The sequence below is a fragment of the Prionailurus bengalensis genome, chromosome B3 (assembly GCF_016509475.1).
Source record: "Prionailurus bengalensis isolate Pbe53 chromosome B3, Fcat_Pben_1.1_paternal_pri, whole genome shotgun sequence".
NCBI classification, from domain to species: domain Eukaryota; kingdom Metazoa; phylum Chordata; class Mammalia; order Carnivora; family Felidae; genus Prionailurus; species Prionailurus bengalensis.
In genome coordinates this window covers 110,934,696-110,959,070 of record NC_057355.1, presented here as the reverse complement: position 1 = coordinate 110,959,070, position 24,375 = coordinate 110,934,696, and the positions used below count along the sequence as shown (strand labels likewise).

Here is a 24,375-nt window from a genome sequence, read left to right as displayed (position 1 = left end):
ACACATTTCTTACAACATAGTCTCCCCATAGTCTGGATCTCGGATGAGTTCCTGGGACACATAGAATATCTAAGTAAGCCCCCTAAAAATGCCACCAATGAGGGCCCAAACTAGAATAAACTCCTGATGAGTTACTTCAGAAGGATTCACTACATCTTGTCAAGTTTAGCACAGCTCATAGTTGGAAAGTAGGGAAAGACATGGAGAAAAGGTAAACTGTGGCAAAACATTTGGACTTCCAAGTGGTTTGAAATTTATTTACAGATAAATGAAACAAGTCTGAATATGATTTGATAATGCTCTTCACACATTATTATTTTCGATTAAAAAATATAGAATTATTATTATTATTTATTTCGGATTCTTTTGGATTAAAAAATATAGAAAACGGAAGTAAAACCGTCTCTAGAAGATTCAAGAAAAAGTCCACTTGCTGTATGTAAAACCTCGTAAGATCTGTATGTCTTTTTGTCCTTCACGAAATACAGAGGATGCATGACAACTAAAGAAAGGTTGGGGCGCCTGGGTGGCGCAGTCGGTTAAGCGGCCGACTTCAGCCAGGTCACGATCTCGCGGTCTGTGAGTTCGAGCCCCGCGTTGGGCTCTGGGCTGATGGCTCAGAGCCTGGAACCTGTTTCTGATTCTGTGTCTCCCCCTCTCTCTGCCCCTCGCCCGTTCATGCTCTGTCTCTCTCTGTCCCAAAAATAAATAAACGTTGAAAAAAAAAAAAGAAAGAAAGGCCAGAGGCAGAAGTTAACATCCTAGCCTACTACTGGGAAGAAGTTACTCAGAAGCCCACCATTTGTGAGGTCTTAGCGACACAGTTATGCCTCTATTTATGCAGACCATGCTACGATGGGAGAAGAAAGGCCATTTGAACTCTACAGCTCATCTCACGGGGAGTTCTGCATCCTAACTCCTTATTTTTCCTAAATCCCATCCCAGCAAGTGTTTAAAATGAAAAAGTAAATGTCTGCCAAGAGCAAACCTTTTTCTTTATAAAACAGAATTTCCGGACACTAACTTGCTATCATCATCCCCACTTAAAAAAACAAAAAACAAACAAAAAAAAAACTCCTATTTTCTGGCTTCTGTTCCTTGACTGAGCTACAAATTTCTAAACAATGGGGACTGTGGTGTTTTAATGTAGTCCTATACAGTTCCAAGGGATAATTTTATGTGTTGATTCCTTATTCCTTCATTTGTTCATTTATTCATTCAATACGCATTTATGGAGCGCCTACCAGGAACTTACATTGTGCTAGCTTCTGGGGATACACAGTCAAGAAAAATGTAGTCCTGACTTTTAAAAAGCTCCTAGTGTGGCTGAGTTCACGAACCTCTACATTTGGAACATTCACTCCAAAAGAAAGGAGGATAGTAAACATTTTCCTTTTAGGAGAGGGAAGTGTTCCGACGTATGTTATATACCCAGTCAGCCTTATTTTCAGACCTGGAGTCAGTAAGGTTGTGTTAGCGGGTAAAGTCACCCTGTGTGTCTCCCGTGGTCAGAGCAAACTACTTACGGGGCACATTGCTCCTGAGCCCACAAGAGAAGAGCCTTCTTTGCAGACATCTGCCATCTTTCTTGGGCTTTGGAGCATTTCTTGGCTGGAGGACTTGAGGTAGGAGATGAGTCAGCCACACTCACACTGTCCAAGGAAGGTTGATTGTAATTGCAAGAAAGAGTCCGGGCAAGCTCTTCGATCTAAGGAACACATAATAATAGTCGACACATACAAATCAGAAGTTAAAAGCATTGAGGCTAAACCTTCAGCCAAAACAAGACCTGAAAAGAATCAGGTAGCAGTGAGAGCCTACTCATGGTGGAAAAAGCACCGGACAAATCCTTGAATAACAGCATTTGGAATCTCGGGCTACGCTTAGGCTTTCTTTCAGTGGACTTGGGTTGCTCCTGCCCTTGTTCAGGCATTTCGTTCCACCGAGGGCAAGCCCCTATTCATCCCCCCAACATGCTTACAGAGCACTTCTCGGGTGCTCAACACCTGTCACTCTCAACTGAATTGACCTAAGCTGAGATCCTACTCTAGAGTGCCTTCCAAGAGACTGGGCCAGTTAGAACGCATCCTTGATTACAAACCAATAGGAAACAAAAACACATACAGAACAAAATAGTCAAATATATGAGTCCCAAAAAAGAAAAAAAAATTGCCATCAAATATGTAAAAAATCACCTCGCTAGTCATTTAAGAAAGCAAAATGTATACAGCAAGAGGGACAGTTCCTTCATTTATAACACAGGCAGAAAATTTTTAAAGATAACATCTAGTGATGTTATCATCTAGTGAGAATGTGAGAAACTAGATTTTTCCATGTTGCTGGTAAACACAAAAATTCGTTCCGATTTTTTGGAGGCAGTAAGATAACACCTATGGAAAACTTTAAAAGACAAACCTACAAACATAGTAACATGTATTATTGAGAGAAGTGCACTTCTCTTAATAATTAATAGATTCTCCAGACAACCAGTAACAGTAGATGTGACCAACACAATTAATAAACCTGATCTGATTGGCATACTCCATTGTACCTCAAATGGCAGAATCAACATTCTTTTCAAATCCATATAAAATATTTACTAAAATTGAGCCATAAAACAAGTTTCAGCAGTTTTGAAGAACTGAAACCATTCAGATGGTATTCTCTGACCACACTGAAATTAAGCTAGAAATCAGTAACAAAGGTATAACAAACAAAATCCCCAACTATTTGGATATTCAGCGATAGAATGTTAGAGAACCCATAGGTCAAATAAGAAATCATAGTGAACATGAAATATTTTGGACAGAGCAATAATAAAAATACTGGATTCATAGATTAAACGATGCAAATTTTACCAATGCCAACTTTTTCCAACTTATACATTCAACGCAATCCTCATTAAAATTCCAACAGATTGTATGTAAATGAACAGGTTATTTATAAAACTCATATGAATATCAAACCAACATGCCGTGTACCTTAAACTTACACAATGGCAAATGCCAATTACATCTCAATTTAAAAAACTATATGAAAATGCAAATAGCAAGGAATAACCAAGATGATCCCAAAGAACAAGTTGGACACTATCAGATATCAAGACTTTTCTATATAGCTATAGAAACAGACATACTATAGCATTGGTCAGCAGGGATAAACAATGGAACAGAACTGACAATCTGACAATGGAGCCACACATATATGGTTACTTGGTTTTTGAAGTTACTGACACTACAGGACAGTAGGAAAATGATGGTCTTTTCTTTTTTTTTTTAATTTTTTTTTTCAACGTTTATTTATTTTTGGGACAGAGAGAGACAGAGCATGAACGGGGGAGGGGCAGAGAGAGAGGGAGACACAGAATCGGAAACAGGCTCCAGGCCCTGAGCCATCAGCCCAGAGCCTGATGCGGGGCTCGAACTCACAGACCGCGAGATCGTGACCTGGCTGAAGTCGGACGCTTAACCGACTGCGCCACCCAGGCGCCCCAATGATGGTCTTTTCAATACATGATGTTGGGTCAACTGGACAGCCACATGCAAAGAAAATTATCTTGACTGCTTTAACCTAACATGCTCAAAAAAAAATTCATTCTCGAAAGATTGTAGCTCTAAATGTAAAAATGCGAAACAATTAAGCTTTCAGAGCTGTGCTGTCCAATACGATAGTCACTAGCCACATGTGGCTATTAGTTAAGTTAAATAAATAAAATTTAAAATTTAGTTCCTCGGTCATACTAGCCACATTTCAAGTGTTCAATAGCCACAAGAGACCAGTGGCTACTGTTCTGTACGGTGCAGCTACAGATCATTACCATCATTGCAGAAACTCCCACTGGACAGAACTATTCAAGAAAAGAGTGTAAGAGAATATCTCCAAGATGTTAGCAAAGGAAAAGATTTCTTTACAGGACATAGAACGTACTAGCCACCAAAAAAGGAAGTTGATAAAGTTGAACTACATTAAAATCATGAATGTCTATTCATTGAAAGATTGAGAAGGCAAGCCACAGAATCAGAGAAGATATCTGCAATTCATATACACTCAACAAAGGACTTGTATTGCATCCTTACATCCAGATATAGATATAGATAGATATAGATATAGATACACACACACACATATATATAGCATTTATTTTTGAGAGACAGAGCGAGAGCATGTGAAGGGCAGAGAGAGAGAGAGAGAGAGAGAGAGAGAGAGAATCTGAAGCAGGCCCCAAGCTCTGAGCTGTCAGCACAGAGCCAGATGCAGGGTTCAAACCCACGAATTACGAGATCATGACCTGGGACAAAGTCAGACACAACCGACCGAGCCACCCAGGCGCCCCCAGAATATATTGTAAAATTTCTATAAATCATTACACGCGATAGCACAGCTAAAATAAAAAAATTTTAATGTCAAGTATTTGCAGGGATTGGAGAAAGGATCTCCAAACTCTGTAACAGGGTAAATCAGGGCAACCATTTTGAAAAACTAACTGGCACTACCTACCAAAGCTGAAGATCACACGCCTTATGACCGAGCAAATCCACTCCTAGATATATATACGAGAGAAATGAGGGCTTGTACCACCAAAGGCAAATATACAAGAATGGGGCTAGCGGCTTTATTCGTAACAGCTGAAAACTGGCAACAAGAGAAATGCCCATCAATAGTGGAATAGTAAGTAAGCTCTGGCACAGTCACGCAGTGATACAGTCACACACAAGGAAAAAGAAAGAAATCCAGGCAATGATATTATAACCGTGACGTAACAGGACAGATGGACGGTAGTTACACTTGTGGTGAACACAGCAAAATGCATAAACTTGTCAAACCACAAAGTTCTACACCTGAAACTAAAGTAACTAATTGTGCGTTAACTATACTCAACAACAACAACAACGAAAGACCTACCGATGCAATGCACGCTTCAACAAGTTGAAACTCATAGATGATGTTAAGTGAAAGAAATCTAACACAAAAGAGTATACAGCATATGTAAGTCACTTCAGTTATAATCTCTTCATATGGAGGTAAAGATGCTAAGCTAAACAGCGATAGAGATCAAAGTGGTGGTTTCTTCAGGGAAGGGGGGTAAGGACTGGGAGAAATACATGGGAACTCTGGGATTCAGGCAATGTTTTCTATTTATATCTTGGGGGATGGTTACGTGGAGGTATTTAATTGACAAGAATACATCCAGCTCTATATGTAAGATCTCTACCTTTTTCTCTACGTATGTCATACTTCAACAAAAGTTTATTTACATCAGTAAAGCGAAGCCAAAAAAAGCAAAACTTAAGGCCCAACAATTTTACTTCTAAGAATTTGGCCCATGGAACTAATGAAGATTGTACGCAAAAGTTTTACCCTGAGCGTAGTCTTTTTGGAATTGCTTATAATCATAAAACTATGAGCATTCTGCCTGTCCATTAATAAGATATAGCACTTTACAAGAGAACACCATGCCTCCATTAAAACACACATATAAATTCAGATAGATGTTCATTAGAACAGGTTGAAAAGTTTGGATAGCAGGACCATTCTGTTTAGGACATACAAACATAAATATATATGTTCATTCCTACTGCGTGTATCATGGAGACTGCACAGCAAATTATTTAGTGGTTATCACAGAGTGGTAGAATTATAGGTGATTCTATTTGCCTTTTATTACCTGTATTAAAATTTTTAATTATACTTCAAATATCCTGGAAAGTATGGAGGAAAAAAAATACAACAAATACCTACGAATTGTCAAATTTTAACATTTTACCACATTTGGTTCATGTTTTTTTAAAAAAATAAAACACTGATACAGTTTAAGCCTTCTGTCTTCCCCTCTGTGATTCCATTTCCTTCCTCTCCCAGAGGCAAAAAACACAATTCTAAACTTGGTTTTCATCATCCTCACGCATTTTATTTTACTAGAACTTCAAACGTAGGTATCCAGAAATCATACACAGTTCTTATCTTACATGGTTTAAATCTTATACAAAGTACTTATGTTATTTTCTGGTTTTCATAAAATAACATTTGTTTCCCACATTATTTAAATTATTTTCAAAGTAATTATGGAGAGATACAACATGCAACTTTTTAGGTAACTGCAGAAAACCTGCACGAATTCGGAATCCCGGGTCTGGAAGAACATATTTATCAATCGTAAGTATCAGAAGGTCAGGACCGACAGTGTCTTTGTTGTTGTTTTCTTGGTGTCCTGGCACAAGAGCTAGAACGTAATAGGTGTTTACATTATTTGTGGAGTGAAATTCATCAAGGAGTCAGTCTGGGGACAGGACGAAATGCTGTGGGATTACTAGATTGAACAAGGGTCCTCGAAACTAGGAGATTCTACAAAGTTTAGTGGGTTGGTTCTCACAAATTGACTCCGGAAGCTTCCTCTCTTCTGCCAAAGTAAGTGAACAATAATACACAAAATTTGATCACGGCAGGTTCTAGTGACAGTGGTGCTGACACTGCAGATCATTCAAGATACCATAATTCCGCATTCAATTTGCAACTGCAAAATAACATCAGTGGCAAAGGTCCACCCGTCAAGGGTTAGAGTGTCCTTTTTCTGGAAGAAACTCAGGACTGAATCTTCTTGCATAACACTTATTTCATTCTGTAGTAATCAGAACAGAAATAACTTCCACACCACCACACTACTTACGTGAAAGTGCAGTATAATTGTCCAAATTAGGCCAAGAATGATGGACGGGTTTCCGTCTATAATATCAGTGACATGAATATTTATTAGCTTGATCTGGAAAAGAAGAAACACGGGTTCAAAGGAGAAAATATTTCATTGCATTAATTTCTCCTGTGAATCTTCCGATGAAATTCATACTCACTGATCGGTTTTTTAGGAATGTCAGGGCGTGTTCTATATTGATTCTACACTGAAAGGTATTAGATCCTTTGTCTCGAGGCTATGAAATTCAAGCAAAAGATATCACTTAGAAATATGAAAAAAAAATTTTAATCAATAAAAGGCTTTTAATGTCACTTAAAAAGCTCACCAACTGTTGTCCTGAGAGTACTTCTAGCAGGTCCAGGAGGACATGCCCCTTTTTAATGTCCGCAAATAGGTCTGACACAACCGAGGGAGGAGTGTGCTACAAAAGGTCACAAGAAAAACATTCATTCAAACTTTGGTCCAAAAACATAATACCTTTAGGATTCTCATCAATAAATGCGCTTTGTGTTTTCACAAAAGCTCAAATTCGGTAGTGATTTTTAAGTAACAGAATGAGAGAGAACACACAAAGTTCTATGTCAAAGCACGGTAAGAAAAGTAGTGAATTTAATTTATCTCATGGCAAATTTCCAGTAGCACCACACTCTGGTACCTTCGCTGAGAGCTGAAAACCTGTGCATAGAGGCGGCATTAAAGACATTCAAAAACGCCAACAGTGACCCATTTGGGGAGTAGATTACATTCATGGAGTAATCTGTTTATGAACTTACCCTTTTCAGAATTGCATTGTGCAGGGATGGGGAGCCTGTGAGAAGAGGCTTATTCATTTTATATCTAGGTTATTCCGGGCACTTGGCATCACCGAGAGGCAGGATGGCACAGTGATTAACAAGGCCTTGGGGCGCCTGGGTGGCTCAGTCAGTTAAGCATCCGACTCTTGATCTCAGCTCACGTCATGATCTCACAGTTCATGAGTTCGAGCCCCTCACTGGGCTCTGCGCTAACAGCACACAGCCTGCTTGGGCTTCTGTCTCCCTCTCTCTCTGTCCCTCCCCCCTCAAAATAAATAAATAAACATTTTTTAAAAATAAGAAAAAAAGGCCTCTGGGTCCACACTGCTGGGTTTGAATCCCAGCACTATCACTTATAAGTGGTGTGACAGTGCAACATTAGGCAAGTCACAGAACTTCTTTTTCCTTAGTTTCCTTGTTCTTTAAACAGGAATAATAGTCTCGGGGCGCCTGGGTGGCGCAGTCGGTTAAGCGTCCGACTTCAGCCAGGTCACGATCTCGCGGTCCGGGAGTTCGAGCCCCGCGTCGGGCTCTGGGCTGATGGCTCAGAGCCTGGAGCCTGTTTCCAATTCTGTGTCTCCCTCTCTCTCTGCCCCTCCCCCGTTCATGCTCTGTCTCTCTCTGTCCCAAAAATAAATAAACGTTGAAAAAAAAAAAAATTAAGAAAATTCTTTGAAAAAAAAATAAATAAATAAATAAACAGGAATAATAGTCTCATGAGGATGTTGTAAAGTCATGTAAATGTGATGCAAATTCATTATATTTACCGAGCTTAGGACACTGTTTAACACATAACCCTCCATACATAGGTACGAATCATTATTACTATTATTATCACATTTGATAAAAGAGACTTGCTGCTTTCCCTGATCTCCCATATCCTTAGCAAAAGTGTCTCCTTTTTGTGTTGGGAAAGAATGACAAATACATCTAAACAAGATCACGGTGACTTCAGCACATTCTTTCAACCTTTTTGACACCTCCCCAGTACCATTTGGGGGACCCAAAGGGAGGGAGTAGGAGAAGCAATTTAAATATATTTATAGCTTTATTTGTTCTTTTTATCCTCACCTTTGCCAACTGTGAGTTTATCCAGCAGGTGAAGGTTTTCTTCTGAGTGTCTTCCTGCTCAGCTATTGAAAAGAGACAACAGCAGTTATAAAAAGCCTCAGAAACCCTTTTAAACTTATCAAAACCTCAAAGGTCTATCCCTCTGGGGATGTGTGTGTATTCCACAGTTTTACCAGCTTTCTAGGACTTGGTCTAGCTTTCGGATGTTTGCTCAAGAAGTGGTTTGGAAATAGCATGTTGATTTTATTTATTTATTTATTTATTTATTTATTTATTTATTTAATCACCGCAGGTTAGCTGACAAGAGACAATGATTTTTTTCTTCAACGTTTATTTATTTTTGGGACAGAGAGAGACAGAGCATGAACGGGGGAGGGGCAGAGAGAGAGAGGGAGACACAGAATCGGAAACAGGCTCCAGGCTCTGAGCCATCAGCCCAGAGCCCGACGCGGGGCTCGAACTCACGGACCGCGAGATCGTGACCTGGCTGAAGTCGGACGCTTAACCGACTGCGCCACCCAGGCGCCCCGAGACAATGATTTTTAATACTTTTTACTGACAAAAGAATTAAGTCCTCACATGGCCTTGACGGTCTTGTACAAGGAACTGTGAGGAGAGAGACTTCCCAACCCAAAGGCACTCTCAGTCTAAGCCAAAGCCATACGTATTTAAAGACAAACCCCATTCAAGAAAAAAAGAAAAAAGAAAAAGAAGGAGGTGCCTGGGTGGCCCAGTCTCTTGATTTCGGCTCCGGTCATGATCTCATGGTTGTGGGATCCAGCCCCGCGTCAGGCTCTGTGCTGACAGTGGAGACTGCTTAGGATTCTCTCTCTCTCTCTCTCTCTCTCTCTCTCTCTCTCTCTCAAAATAAATAAACATTTTTTTAAATAAATAAATAAACAGGGGCGCCTGGGTGGCTCAGTCAGTTGAGTGTCCGACTTCGACTCAGGCCATGATCTCACAGCTCGTGGGTTCGAGCCCCGCACCAGGCTCTGTGCTGACAGCTCAGAGCCTGGAGCCTGCTTCGGACTCTGCGTCTCCCTCTCTCTCTGCCCCTAACCCACTCACATTCTGTCTCTGTCTCTCTCAAAAATAAACATTAAAAAAAAATAAACATTAAAAAAAAATCCTTTATAAATAAATAAATAAATAAATAAATAAATAAATAAAGGTGCCTGGGTGCCTCAGTTGGTTAAGCGTCTAACTCTGGGTTTCAGCTCAGGACATGATCTCACTGTCCATGAGTTCGAGCCTACATCAGGCTCTACACTGACAGTGTGAAGCCTGCTTGGGACTCTCTCTCTCTCTCTCTCTCTCTTAAACCAAACAAAAATAAATGTAACAAACAAACAAATAAATAAAAGGTTCATAAAGTCATGAGCAGTGTAGTCTCGACACTTAGAGTATTTATCATGGAGGATATATAGCCACTGAATTAACTGTAAATGAGCTGCAGTTAGAGTCAGAGACACCTGGGCTCAAGTCCTGCCTCTGTTACTAAGCGGCTGTGTGACATCAGTAATTTCCTTTGGGAATAAGGTAATAAGCACTCACCTCCAGAGACCGTTAAGGATTCACTTGAGAAGTGCCCACTTTTATTAGCAGGACAGGAGTCAAGGGCAAGATCTGAAACACTCAGGGTACGTCTTCCCCTCCTCACAGGGGCAGGGGCGGGCCCTACACCAACTCCAAGCTCCCCACTAGCCTTCTACCCCCTCAGCTCCTGCGGACATGTCAACTCCGCACTCAAGGGTTAGCCCTGCACACCAGGACTGAGTTTTCATTTCCCCAGATGTCCTCGCCCGGCTGGACAGGGACAAGTGTCAGCCCAGGCACTCACTCCTCCCTGGGCCCGATGTTCACAGCCCTGACACCACCATCTACCTCGAGGTCACCAGCTCTCATCCCAGTATGCCTCTTTTTCTGCTATGTCCAACAGCGCACGCGCGCGCGCACACACACACACACACACACACACACACACACACACACTGCACACACTCTCCAGGCTGTCAGGTTCCCTTCCATTCTCTCACTCTGATGTCCTTAAGACTCTGCACACGCCCCAGTTTTTCTCATCACCCATCTCTTCTTAACACGGGAGGCCCTTCCACTGGTGATGAACCTGTAGAACACCGTCAGCAAAGTCGCCAGTGTCCAAACCCTCTTGGACAGGTGTCTTCTCTCTGCTCTTGCTGAAATCTGACCCCCTCAAGTGCTGGCTCTGCTCTCTTATACCCCTTGCACCGCGGGGTCCTTGCTCCTCACTTCCAGATCATTCTCCACTCTCTCTGTCCCCAAAGTGCTCCAGTCTTGACTCTCATGTCATCAGACCATCTCCACGGTCACAGTCATCTACTGACCTCTGTCATTCCTCGCCATTCCTCATTTAATTCCTTCCCCGCTGTCCTCTCTCCAACACAATTTCTCTTTCTTGGCAATTTCAGCATACAACTGAGGAAGCTCCTGGCCTCTCCATTTCTTCCGTTCTTCTTCTGCAACAAACTTGTCTTCTGCTCTGCTTCAACCACTCGCTGTCACGGTCATACCCCAGACCTCATCATTACTAATAACTGCAACTCTTCGAGGTCTCAGTTTCAGGCATCTCATTTCTGAACAACAGCCCTTATCTTTTCAGTTCATTCTAGCGCCATTGATTCTGCCAGCTTTTCACTGTCCCTCGCTCCCACTGATATCCTACCTTTCATCCTCTTCCATTTTCAATTCCATGATCACTTCTTACACACACCTCCTTGTGCCTTCTTGTGTGTTCCTGGCTCTTTATCACTACACTCCGCTCGCTCGTACCAACACCCATCCTCCTGAATGTGGCTGGAAGAAGATCTGTCCCTGTGCTGACTGGTCTCACCGTGACGCCCAAGTAGGGCTTCTCTTCCTCGAACTTCCAACACCTCCTCTCCCATCCTCACTCTTCAGCTGAGACCCTGCTCCCAGAGCACATCCATTCCCTGTCCAATCCACCTATCAAAATGTCCCTGCCTCCAGCCTGTTAGCACGCCATGACCTGGCCTTTTCAGACCTAAAGCTGATCCCTTCACCCGTTCCCCAGATCCCATCCCTTTATGCCTGCTCGAGGACATTGCCTCCTTTCTCTCCTGTATCATCCCCTTCTCCCCCTCTCCCTTAGACCATTCCCATCAGTGCAGATCCAGGCTGTTAATTCACCACAAAAACAAAACCAAACCTCTCTGACCCCAGTTCCCACAAACTACTGCTTTACTTATCTGCCGCCCTTTATGACAAAACTCCTCAGACAGAGTCGCCCGTGTTCTCCAGGTCCCCTCCTCCTCATTCCCTCTTAACGGAACCCACACCAATCAGACCACGGCCATTCCTCCAAAACTGCTCCCTCATCAAGGGCACCATGAATTCAGGTCATCAATAACCACCTTCCAGTAGAACCAACGGTCGATTCTCAGCCTTCACCTTTCTGGACCCTACACTCTTGGTTTTCCTCCACCATCACAAGTCGGCTTCTCTCTTTCTCTCACACTTCATATCCAATGCCTCGGAGAATCCTCTCTGGTCTCCCTTCAGAATGTATTCAGGATATTACCGTTCTCACCACCTCTACCTGGAAGCCTGCACTAAATCCCTAGCAGGTCTCCCTCCTTCCAGCCTTGCCCTCTAAGTACCATTCTCAACGCAGCAGCCAGAGTGGTGCTACTAAAATGGTAACTCACACTCCTTTGCTCACAACCCTTAAGGGTTTCTCACTTCACTCCTGAAGATGGATGCAAGGCTCGGGGCGCCTGGGTGGCTCAGTCAGTCCAGCATCCAACTCTTGATTTAGGCTCAGGTCATGGGCTCACAGTTCATGAGTTCAAGCCCCGCTGGCAGCATGGAGCCTATTTGGGATTCTCTCCCTCTCCCTCTCTCTCTCTGACCCTCCCCTGCTTGCTCTCTCTCTCTCTTTCTCTCTCTCTCTCTCTCTCTCTCTCAAAATAAATAAATAAACTTAAAAAAAAAAAAGATGGGGTGCCTGGGCGGCTCAGTCGGTAAAACATCTGACTTCGGCTCAGGTCATGATCTCACACTCTGTGAGTTCCAGCCCCGCATCGGGCTGTGTGCTGACAGCTCAGAGCCTGGATCCTACTTCAGATTCTATATCTCCCTCTCTCTCTGCCCCTCCTCTCCTCACGCTCTGTCTCTCTTACTCTCAAAAATAAATAAACATTTAAAAAAAAATTTTTGGGGGCGCCTAGGTGGCGCAGTCGGTTAAGCGTCCGACTTCAGCCAGGTCACGATCTCACGGTCTGTGAGTTCGAGCCCCGCGTCAGGCTCTGGGCTGATGGCCCGGAGCCTGGAGCCTGTTTCCGATTCTGTGTCTCCCTCTCTCTCTGCCCCTCCCCCGTTCATGCTCTGTCTCTCTCTGTCCCAAAAATAAATAAAAAACGTTGAAAAAAAAATTAAAAAAAAATAAATAAATAAATAAAAATTTTTTTTTGAAGATGGCCGCAAGGCTGACCCCCACCCCCTCTGCTCATCCCTTTTTTTAAAACTTTTTTTTTTCAACGTTTATTTATTTTTGGGACAGAGAGAGACAGAGCATGAACGGGCAAGGGGCAGAGAGAGAGGGAGACACAGAATCGGAAACAGGCTCCAGGCTCCGAGCCATGAGCCCAGAGCCTGACGCGGGGCTCGAACTCACGGACCGCGAGATCGTGACCTGGCTGAAGTCGGACGCTTAACTGACTGCGCCACCCAGGCGCCCCTGCTCATCCCTTTTTAAAAAAAAAAAAAAAAATTGTTTTAAGTTTATTTCTTTTTGACAGAGACAGAGTGTGAGCCTGAGACGCACAATCCGAAGCAGGCTCCAGGCTCCGAGCTGTCAGCCCAGAACCCGATGCGGGGCTTGAACTCACAAACTGTGAGATCATGACCTGGGTCGAAGTCGGATGCTTAACCGACTGAGCCACCCAGGCGCCCCTCTTGCTCATTCCACTCCAGACTCTCTCGGCCTCCCCGTTTTTCTCGAACTCCCTAGAAACGATCCTACATTAGGGCTTCGCCCTAACCGTCCTTTCTTCCAGGAGTGCTCTTACTACACATATCCCCGCAAGCCTACTTCCCATCCTATTTGAGGCTGTAACACCTCCAGTCCTGCTTCCCTTTGTTTGCTCTGTTTTTTTCTAGCACTTACCACCTTTAAACATCCTACCTAAGTTACATATGTAGTGTGTTTATTGTTTAACGTCTTGCTCTTCTCCCACCAGAAGCAAAGCACCACATAGACAAAGATGTTTTGTCTGTGACCTATTCCAGGTGCCTAGAGGAACCTGGCCCAGAAGGACTCTAAAGAAAACATTTGCTACAAGAATAATAATATAACAATAACAATAACTTAATTAGTGATATTAAACCGATTAAAATTAATGAATAATAAAACTAAATCATAATTAAATTTAAATGAATAAAAAACAAGTTTTCTAATCATTTTACTGTTATATTTGATTCACTATATTGACAAGGTCAAATCTACCATTATGCATTTATATTCCTTTTCTAAAAAATTACCTGATCTATCTTCTAATACACTGTTCTTCTTTGACTCCCTTCCACTCTGCTTAATTAATCTCTAGCCACCACAGTTATATCAGACTGAAACTGTTGACATGACATCTAATTAGAATTCCTAAAAATATTTTAATCTAGGGGCCCCTGGGTGGCTCAGTCGGTTAAGCATCTGACTTTGGCTTAGGTCATGATCTCTTGGTTTGTGAGTTCAAGCTCCATGATGGGCTCTGTGCCCCTCTTGCAGCTCAGAGCCTGGAGCCTGCTTCAGATTCTGTGTCTCCCTCTCTCTCTGTCCCTCCTGGCCCGCCCTCCCTCTCTCTCTCTCTCTCTCTCAAAAATAAATAAACATAAAAAAATTTTTAATAAAAGAATTAAGAAAAATTTTTAATCTGATGAGAGTTCAGGTTGAGGAACTGAAGAGAATCTGAGTAAATTTATCTTCAGGCGTTTATAAGCACGGCTGATTAGAGATTAAAGATGCACTTAGCCTGGCTGGATTTTTTTCTTATCTTTTTTAATCCATTTCATTTTTCTGTATTACCAACTTAAATTAGGTATAGCCCAGTGATTTACAAAGTACAGGGTGCTTAGTAATTGTTAGCTGAAATGAACTGAGTCCTGGCAAGCCAAGTGGATAGTTTAGGCTTTTGAGAGTTATTTGTTTCATATAAATTTCACTTAGCAAAAGAATTACAAAGAACCACAATTTTGTCCTATAATTCAAAATGTTATGCAATCTTCTAGAGTCTTTGATACGTTTTCATTGCTTTTTCTCCTAGTATAAGTAGATGATACAACAATATTTTTAAACATAGATATTAAACACTTAAACATATGTTAAAGAGTATCAGTAGATGCTAGGACTATATTTTTAAACATATAAAAAATTTCTAAACATATGTTTGAACATTAAACATTCAAACAAAAATTGTATTAGAGGCTAATTTTGCTCAACAGAAAAAAAACTAGAGAACAGCTTTTTATGATTCCAGGATCAAGTTACCTGCACACAATGCACATTAATCAAGGTCACGGATAAAAGCGGGGAGGGACCTATCCATTATTATAACAATAAAGCAGAAATCCAATTCAAAACCAAAACAAACAAAAAAACCAAAGATGACTCTCTTCCTATCCTTAAGGGACCAAGAGAGATCTTTCTTTCTAGGTGATAAAGTGTGAAAAAGAAACTAATCAGGCACACTGGTAGGTGCAGGAGATAAGAGTCCGCACTTCCTTCAAGAGAGTTACATGGCGGAGAAGGACGAGGACATTTCTGGAAGGCAGATAAAATAATCTTGGAAGGGGTAAACCTCTGGCATAAAACTGAGTGCAGAAAGAACTTGATATTCCCGAAGAGTTTTAGTATTCCACATCCACCTGGAAACCTCAGTCATTCCCAACTCCTTCCAGGTAATAGAAGAGGGTCATTTCATTTGTGTGTGATATTGGACAAAAAGGGTCTTGGATGTCCTAAGCGAACTGAGGAATGAATTTTCCTAGGCTGAGAAAAGAGGCTGTGAAACCACGGCTCTAACTGTATCATTCAAATTGGGAGCACTTCATCTAATCCGAGGTTGGACTGACATATATCCCGAAAGGGACATAAACTGAAAATCATCAAAATGTTTCCAATGAAAACCCTAAGTTATTCCTGTCCTAATTTGATAAAATCTAATAGAAACCTGGGGGGAAACAATAAGAGAAGCAGTCAGACCAAATCCCCACCGGTCCTCTCCAGTTAGCAAAGGAAACGGAGCACAAATGAGATCTTCAGAAAAGGATTTAGAAAAGAAACTTCATGGCTTTTAACTAACTCATTGTCCAAATTTACAGAACACCTCATCATCCTAGAAATCAGAACCCTTCAAATGCAACAAGGACCCTTTGCTTAACAGCAAACAAAGATGTCCCGAGGACAATTAAACACCTTTGTAATGGCTGAATTAAATGGTTTAGTACGTGCCATTTTATTTATCCCTTGACACACTTTTCTCACATTTTCTTACTGCCTTATCCCTGAAAAGCGGTATTAATTCAGCAGGAACCAGAGCCAAATAACTCACCCTATGGCAGGATAACTAGTCATTTGTTCTTTTCAAAGGCTGACCCATTGGGAAAAAAATAATTGAGAACCAACTGCTCTAAAGCAACTTAATTTGAGTGAGATTTTTTTTTTTTTTTTTAGCTGCTGGATTTTATTTTGTAATTTCTGGGGAGAACTTTCTAATAAAATAATAAGGCTCTTCTCAAAACGGCATGTAGAAGAATAGAATCAGCCAATCTTAGGGATAAAAAAGGGAAAGAATTAAAGAGAATAAGAAAATCTATTGTAATGATGGATTTCTCTGTAAAATGCCGAGAGAATGGAGAATGAGTAGTTCTCCATCCTGATTTTTAAGGCAAAGAAGAAATATGTATAACGTAGGAAAACGCAGTCAGTGAATTTTACTCAGGCCCATACAGATATCCTTATCATTCTTGGAAAATATCTGACCGAATTTGAGAAGCAAGACCTAGGAGGCAAAGGTTTCCTCTAGATGGTCATTACCATAAAAATACATTTAATCCCTGAGTTTGTTCTTATTCAATCTGCCCTTTGTGAGCTGGCAGCACATATCCTTAGCTGGAAGGGAATTTACATGAAAACAAATGGAGTTGAGCATAATGAAAGAGTATGGATTTTAAGTTCATTATAAAGCTCCTTGTATGGGGCGCCTGGGTGGCGCAGTCGGTTAAGCGGCCGACTTCAGCTCAGGTCACGATCTCGCGGTCCGTGAGTTCGAGCCCCGCGTCGGGCTCTGGGCTGAGGGCTCAGAGCCTGGAGCCTGTTTCCGATTCTGTGTCTCCCTCTCTCTCTGCCCCTCGCCCGTTCATGCTCTGTCTCTCTCTGTCCCAAAAATAAATAAACGTTGAAAAAAAAATTTAAAAAAAAAAAAAAAAGCTCCTTGTAAAACTACCACAGCTACTAGACCAGCTGCACCCGAATTCATCCAAAATGTTGACTCCAAATTGATTAATTGATTAATTAATTAAAATGTTGACTCCAGCAGTTCTGCCCTGCGGTAAGAGTTCAAATACGAGAATTCTCAGATAGGAGAATCACTGATGGACATTTTCACTTAAACACAGAGCCACGCGTTATCACAGTGCGGCTCATCCAAGAATGTCCTCTCTACTGCAGGAGTTCACTGAGGAAGCTCTGTAATCTCCTATCCAGGAACTTCTTCCCCGTCTATTATTGGCTTGCTGCTACCAGGTTTATGGCACTTGGCTCCGGATTCCCTCCTTTGATCTGCCACTCTCCCCATTAAAATCTCTTGATCCTTCCTCAATTCCTTAGAGAATAAACTCTAAATTCTTAGCCTAACACTCTAGGTCATTCACAGTTTGGCTCCAATCTGCTTTTTTCCTGACTCGTCTCCCATGACTTCTCTGCTCGTACCCTGCTTTCCCAGCAAACTAGAATATCTACAATTCCCCAGGTAAGTTTCATTCAAAAAAACCTCTCTTTTCTGCATTCCCATGCTGTGTACCCTCTGGAATGGCCAATCCTCCCATGTCCCTCCGCATTCATAACAACCCCAGCACTCAGCACAGTAGACGTGCTGGGCATTCTTCAAGCCACATCTGCTAAAAGAAGACATACTCTGTTCAAATGCCCCCTTGGCTAAAGAGAAATAGATATAATCTCTTCTGGGTCTAGTCTTCCACAATACTTCACTGGGGTTTTTTTCTTGTGATTAGAAAGTACTATATAATACTCATAAAACATTTTTCAAGCGGGACTCAAAAGTTAATCTTAACTTCACTCAAACCTCCCATTTTCCTTTCCCAGAGACAACATTAATTAACCGTTCCCTGTGCATCCTTCTAGATAGATTAATATTTTAAAAAAACATAAATTCTAAAAGGGCAAGGATTTGTTTGGTTGGTCACTGGGCCGCTAGCTTGTAGAATACCTCACAAGTAGAAGGCACTCAGTCAATATTTGTTGAATGAACGTATGCATATGTAAATTAAAGGAATGAACATGACACAACTTCATGTTTTAAGTTGGCAATTAAAAAAGCAGAGATTTAGGGGCGTGTGGATGGCTCAGTCGGTTGAGCGTCCGTCTTCGGCTCAGGTCATGATCTCGCGGTTCGTGGGTTCGAGCCCCGTGTTGGGCTCTGTACTGACAGCTCGGAGCCTGGAGCCTGCTTCACATTCTGTATCTCCTTCTCTCTCTGCCCCTCCTTGCTCACACTCTGTCTTTGTCTCTGTCTCTCTCTCTCTCAGAAATAAACATTTTAAAAATTAGAAAGAAAGAAAGAAAGAAAGAAAGAAAGAAAGAAAGAAAGAAAGAAAAGAAAGAAAGAAAGAAAGAAAGAAAGAAAGAAAGAAAGAAAGAAAGAAAGAAAGAAAGAATTAATGAAGGATCAAACTATATTACTGCATGGAGAAGAAGAATTTACTGGCAGCAGTTACTAGGCCTATGTGTTACCCTAGTCCTTGTGTTAATAACACCTGGACAATTTCTTTCTTCAACAAATAAAATGCCTCGAACAAAAGGGCATGTACTGTAACGAGACCCAACTCACTGTCCACTGGGACACAAGTGGTAAGGATAACTACATCCAGAAAATAATGCAACACATTTTGGCCATCTCAAAGAATCTTAATCAAGCTGCTCTGGATGGAAAGGGGACTAAAAATAACAAGGCCACCTCTTTTATTGTTCATGGAGATGACAACAAACAGAAATTTGGGGCGCCTGGGTGGCGCAGTCGGTTAAGCGTCCGACTTCAGCCAGGTCACGATCTCGCGGTCCGGGAGTTCGAGCCCCGCGTCGGGCTCTGGGCTGATGGCTCGGAGCCTGGAGCCTGTTTCCGATGCTGTGTCTCCCTCTCTCTCTGCCCCTCCCCCGTTCGTGCTCTCTCTCTGTCCCCAAAATAAATAAACGTTGAAAAAAAAATTTTTTTTAAATAAAAAAAAGAAATAAAGAAGCAAATTAAGGGAATAAAAATACACAGGCACGTGCAACCAAAACAAGAAAAGCCTAAAATATTTGAAGAATGAACAGGAAAAGGATTTTACTCACCTATAAAAGGGGAAACTATTAACTAACAAAAAAAGCAGGGGGGCATTTTACTACACATTTTCTTGCAACCAACTATAAGCAAACAAACAAGCCAGTAAGGCAAGTAGGACCAAGACTGAGATCTCGCCCATTGAAAGAGAAAAGCAGGGTTTAAAAGCTAACCCCTGACTAACGTAACTCATAATACAGTATGCAACCATCGACAGCATTCTTTTACTTTACTATTCCTCCCCTGGAGAACCTGTGTCCTCCCTACGGAAAACACAGCGCTTGCCCATCAAACTCCGGATCTCAGGACTAAAATCGCACTCTTCCTCTCTCCCTCCCCCCAAATCTGTCCTCACTGGAGTTTCCATCTCATAGATTTGACAGCGCCATCCTTCGCCATCTCCAAGGACAGCCTCCCATAAACCAGGTGAAATCTGCCCCCATGTAGCTCTGGTACCCGCTCCCTTCCTACCCCCCTCCCTTGGCTCCCCCAGCCCTCCTGCCCTATCTGCCATCCTCCATGGTTGCTCCTCCCATGGCCAACCAGGTCTGCTCTGCCCCCTTCGACCCATTCTCTGCTTCAGCTGGTCCATCTTACTGGGTTACCCTTTCCACACTTTGACGGTTTCTCTCCCCTCTGAGGTTAAGGAGCGACGTTGGTCACAGCCACAGAGATGCTGTGTGGTCCACCCCGGGGCATCTCTCCAGCCTCAACGCACACAGCTCTCCTCCTTTCCCAGCGCCCAGGGTTCCAGCCATCCTGTCTTCTTCCTGCGCTTTTACGAGCTACGTTCCCTCCTGCTCATCAGCCCTTTGTACCAACACGCCTCCCTTCACCTAGTCAACCTCAGGTCACAGCTCAATGGCTCATCCTGAAGGAAACCTAAGTCAAATCTCCCTTTTGTTATTTGCTCTCATAGAGTCATACTTGTACCCCTGCCCCATTTAGCACTTTGCCTCGACTTGTAATCACTGACAAGTTAAGGGCACTGGCTCTAGAGCCAGACTACCTGAGTTCCCCTATACACCACGTGTTATCTGTGTGCCTCCGTCTTCACAACTGTAAAATGGGGCTATGAGTACCTACCTCCAGAGTTGTTAGGAGGATTAAGTATTTAGACTGACATAAACCAGAGGTCAACAAATTATAACCTGAAGGTCAGATCTGACCCACAGCCTGTTTTGGTAAGTAAGTTTTACCGGAACACAGACACAGACATGATCGTTTGTTTTCCTACTGCCTGTAGCTATTCTCATGCTAAAATGGCAAGGCTGAATAGTTGCGACAGAGACCATATGGACCTCAAAGACTGAAATATTTGCTACCTGGCCCTTTATGGAAAATGTTTGCCAATCCCTGGCGTAGACTATGATTAGTCTAACACAAATAGATATTGGCTATCATATAAAAGAAACATGAAATCATTATGCTAAGTGAAAGAAGCCAATCACAAAAGACCACATATTCTATGAAACGTCCCAGGAAGGAAATCCATAGAAGCAGAGGGAAGACTCGTGGCTGCCTAGGTCTGGGGGGAAGGAGGGTGGAGGGTTTAGGGGATGACAGCTGAAGGGTATGGGGTTTCTTTTTAGGGTAACGAAAATGTTGTAAAATGAAACACGATAATGGTTGCACAACTCTGTGACTATACTAAAAACTCCTGGATTATACACATTAAATGGGGGAGTTGTATGGTACATGACTCACATCCCACATTACATCTCAATAAAGCTGTTCCCCTCCCCCCCCCCCCCGCCCCGCCAAAATATTAGCTACTACCTGTGAGATTATTTGATTGCTATCTGTCTCCTCATTCGCCTACTGGCTCCACAAGAGCAGGGCTCTGACTCTGTTCCTCATTTGCCGGCAACACCCACCACATGTTGAAAGAATCCAGAGAACGCTTGTTGAATGAATAGCTGAATGACTGGAGGAGAAAGGAGTGGGGTTCTCTTTCTCTTTTTCGCCCAGCCAATGTGGAGATTTAAACACCGGGTTTATTGGGGAAACAGATGACACACAACAAATGATTTATACTTTGAGCCTTGACATGTGGCACCCAGAGACTTCGTGTTGCCACATGAGTGAACCACACCCCTGTGCAACACCTGAGATTTTCCACACTGAGGCTTTTGTCTCCAGCCTCACTGGAACATAGCTCCCGGCTCCTGCGTAAGCAAATCTCGTATTTCTAGCAGAAGAGCTCAGGGTACAGATAAAATGCCTAGATCTTGGGGTGCTGTTTGTCTCTCCTCTTTCTCACCCTCTTCTGACTCATCTGAGTTGCTCAATAAATATCCGTGGAATGAACAGATCAAAGAAATGACTACATTTCTTTTAACACATATTTCTTACTCCTTACTGCCTCTTATCTGCCACATAAAACTGTGAGTGCTTTTCTCCTGAAGATCACGACGTGTGAGCCTGAGCTCTGACCAGACCACACTCAAGCCATCTGTGCTGTGATTACAAACCTAGGATTCTTACTGAACCCAGGATTCAGGGCCACTGTTTAAGTTCAGAGTTCTGTGTCCCATCTCCCTGAGATTCTGATTCAAGGGGTCCACACAGCTCACTTTGAGAAACATCTCTGTAACTGGACTGATTCACGTGGGTGACTTATTCTTGAGCCAACACAAGGGAACGGGAAGGGCCCAGCAACAATAGTAATGAAATAATAAACTCTGAGATATTAATATAGTGTAACTCAATATAAATCCTAAGACACACTTGGAGGGGCTCAGAAGGTTTACGGAAACAACTCGTGTCAAAGAATAAGTAGGAATTCACGGTAAGGAACAACGGCACCATTTCATTCAAGCCTTCCAATGAAGTGGTCAGGTAGGCATTTGGTGGAGGAGAAAAATGTAGCTCCCAGAAGATGAAGGATTTTATTTATTTCTTTATTTTGAAAGAGAGAGAGAGAGCGTGCGCACGCATGAGCAGGGAAGAGGGGCAGAGAGAATCTTAAGCAGGCTCTACACTCAGCGTGGAGCCTGACACAGGGCTTGATCCCATGACCCTGGGATCGTGACCTGAACCATAATCAAGAGTCCTATGCTCTACCAACTAAGCCCCCCAGGCGCCCCGAAGATGAAGGATTTTTAATGACTCATTCATTAAACATTTATTGAAAGTGCACTGTGTCCTATACACTGTGCTCTAGAAGAGAGTCAAATCCAGATGTGTCTGATACCAAAATCCATGTTCTTTTTGTCATGATTAAAAATCAGCCAAAATGTCAGATCCATGGCCGCTCCAGCTTACCACCCGATGTCTCTCCCCCGCTTTAAACCCAAACTTTTTGAAAATATGATCTACACTGGCTGTCCTCATGTCCTTACCTACCACTCACTTCTCAAATCACTAAAAGCTGGCTTCTACCCCAACCATTCCAGTTAATTCTGAGCAAGGCTACCTGTAATATTCCCATTGCTAAACCCTGTGGATACTTCTCAGAATTGGATACCTACCCTTTCCATCTTGGAACATTCTTCTTCGTAGGCTTCCATGTCACTTGCCTGGTTTTCTTCCTACTTCTAGGGGCACACCTTCCCAGACTCTGTTATAAGCTTCTTTTGCTTTTTTTCTAGCTCTGTAATATCCTGCCTTCTCTTTTTCTAGATATTTTCATCTACTCCATAAGAACAAATTACTACTTACATACTAATGACCTTTCGAAACTTTATCTTCAGCCCAAGTGTCTGCTTCTCCTGAGTTTCGTGTTTATATATCCCATTTTCTTCTGGGTATCCCCACTTAGTTATTCCCAGACCCTTCAAACTCAACATTGCCAGAAGGGAGTCATCATCTCTAACCAACCCCCTCCCCAGCAAACTTGCTCTGCATTGTTTTTCAGTGACTGGTTCCATCATCCACTCCTCTGCCTAAGAACAAGCCTGAGTCACCTTTGATACTTCCCTCTCCTCACTTTCCCATACCCAGTCATTCAAAAAGCCCTCATGCTTACCTCAATAAAGCTAAAAATAAGAAAATTTTAAAGATTTAAAGTCCTGAAAATTGTACCAATTGGATATCTCTTGATACCCTATTTCTCTCCATCCTCACTGGTACCTCCTTGATCGGGATGCCATTATCCCTCGGCTGGACCACCTTAATTGACTTCAATTGGCCTTTCCATCTCCACATTCACTCCCTCAAGACCACACCCCACACTGCAGTCTAGGTGATTTCTAAACCCGGTTCTGATTACGTCCCTACTCACAACCCTTCAATTGCTTCTTTCTGGTCTTAGGAAAAAATTCAAACCCCTGTATATTTACGTGACCCTCTATAGCTTCATCTCTTCATATTCTTCTTCAAACTGTAATACTCAGTCTCACTGAACATCCGTTTCCAAGAATGTGCCACGTTTGGCCCCACCTTCTGGCTTGAATATGCTGTTACCATTGCCTGAAGCGCTCTTCTCATTTCCACCCCTTTCATGTGCTAACACACTTTAGGTCTAAGCTTAGAAATCACTTCTTCTGGGAAGCCTTCCTTTGCCCCACAAGACTGGTAGGTGCTCCTACTCTGTACTTCTAGAAAACCACACCTTCTCTCTCTTGCAGCACAGCCATATCACCCTGTAATAGTCTATGTACCTGTCTCCCTGTAATCAAAATGTGCATTTTAGGACAGCACCCTCTATGTGTCATCCCCCGTGTTCAGTATAGTGTCTTGTACACCACACGTGTTCAGAAGCACTTGTCAAATAATGAATGAACACATAAATGAATGGGGAGTCTAAGGAAATTAACCTATACTTAGAAAAAGCATAACCAGTAATGGAGTAGTATCTCTTACCTTAAAAAGTCCTACCTTTCTCTTCAGCAAGTACCTGATATCTCTGTTCCCCTTCACAGCAAAATTTCTTCCAAGTATTGATTAATTCACCATCTCTGCTTCCTCACTGCCCATTCTTTCCTCAACCCATTCCAGTCACTCCTCCATTTGAGTGTGGCGAACCCTGTTAGAGCCACCAACTAACTCTATGAGCCCAATCCAAAGGCCATTTCCCTTCAATACAATTGACTTTACCCCTTTCTTGAAATACCTTCATCTGGTTATCAGACTTGCCTGGTTTTCCTTCTTTGGCTTTGGCTACTGCTTCTCAGTGTCCTTTACATTTCCTCTTCTTCCGCTTCACCTCTAAACACTGAAAGATCCAAAAGTTCTGCTCTAGCTACACATTTTCCACAGGTGATCTCTT

General features: G+C 42.4%; 1 protein-coding gene across 10 annotated transcripts in view; it reads right to left on the bottom strand.

Annotated features, from left to right (window-relative positions):
• Positions 1-24,375, bottom strand: part of SYNE2 (spectrin repeat containing nuclear envelope protein 2) — a 345,486-nt gene that overhangs the window by 252,779 nt on the left and 68,332 nt on the right. For all 10 annotated transcript variants that reach the window (XM_043556321.1, XM_043556324.1, XM_043556329.1 and 7 more), the window contains exons 3-7: positions 8,554-8,615; positions 7,014-7,109; positions 6,846-6,923; positions 6,665-6,757; positions 1,527-1,708 (exon numbers count right to left, since the gene is read on the bottom strand). In XM_043556321.1, coding sequence (XP_043412256.1) covers positions 1,527-1,708; positions 6,665-6,757; positions 6,846-6,923; positions 7,014-7,109; positions 8,554-8,615 — 511 coding nt within the window. The remainder of the gene's footprint in view (positions 1-1,526; positions 1,709-6,664; positions 6,758-6,845; positions 6,924-7,013; positions 7,110-8,553; positions 8,616-24,375) is intronic.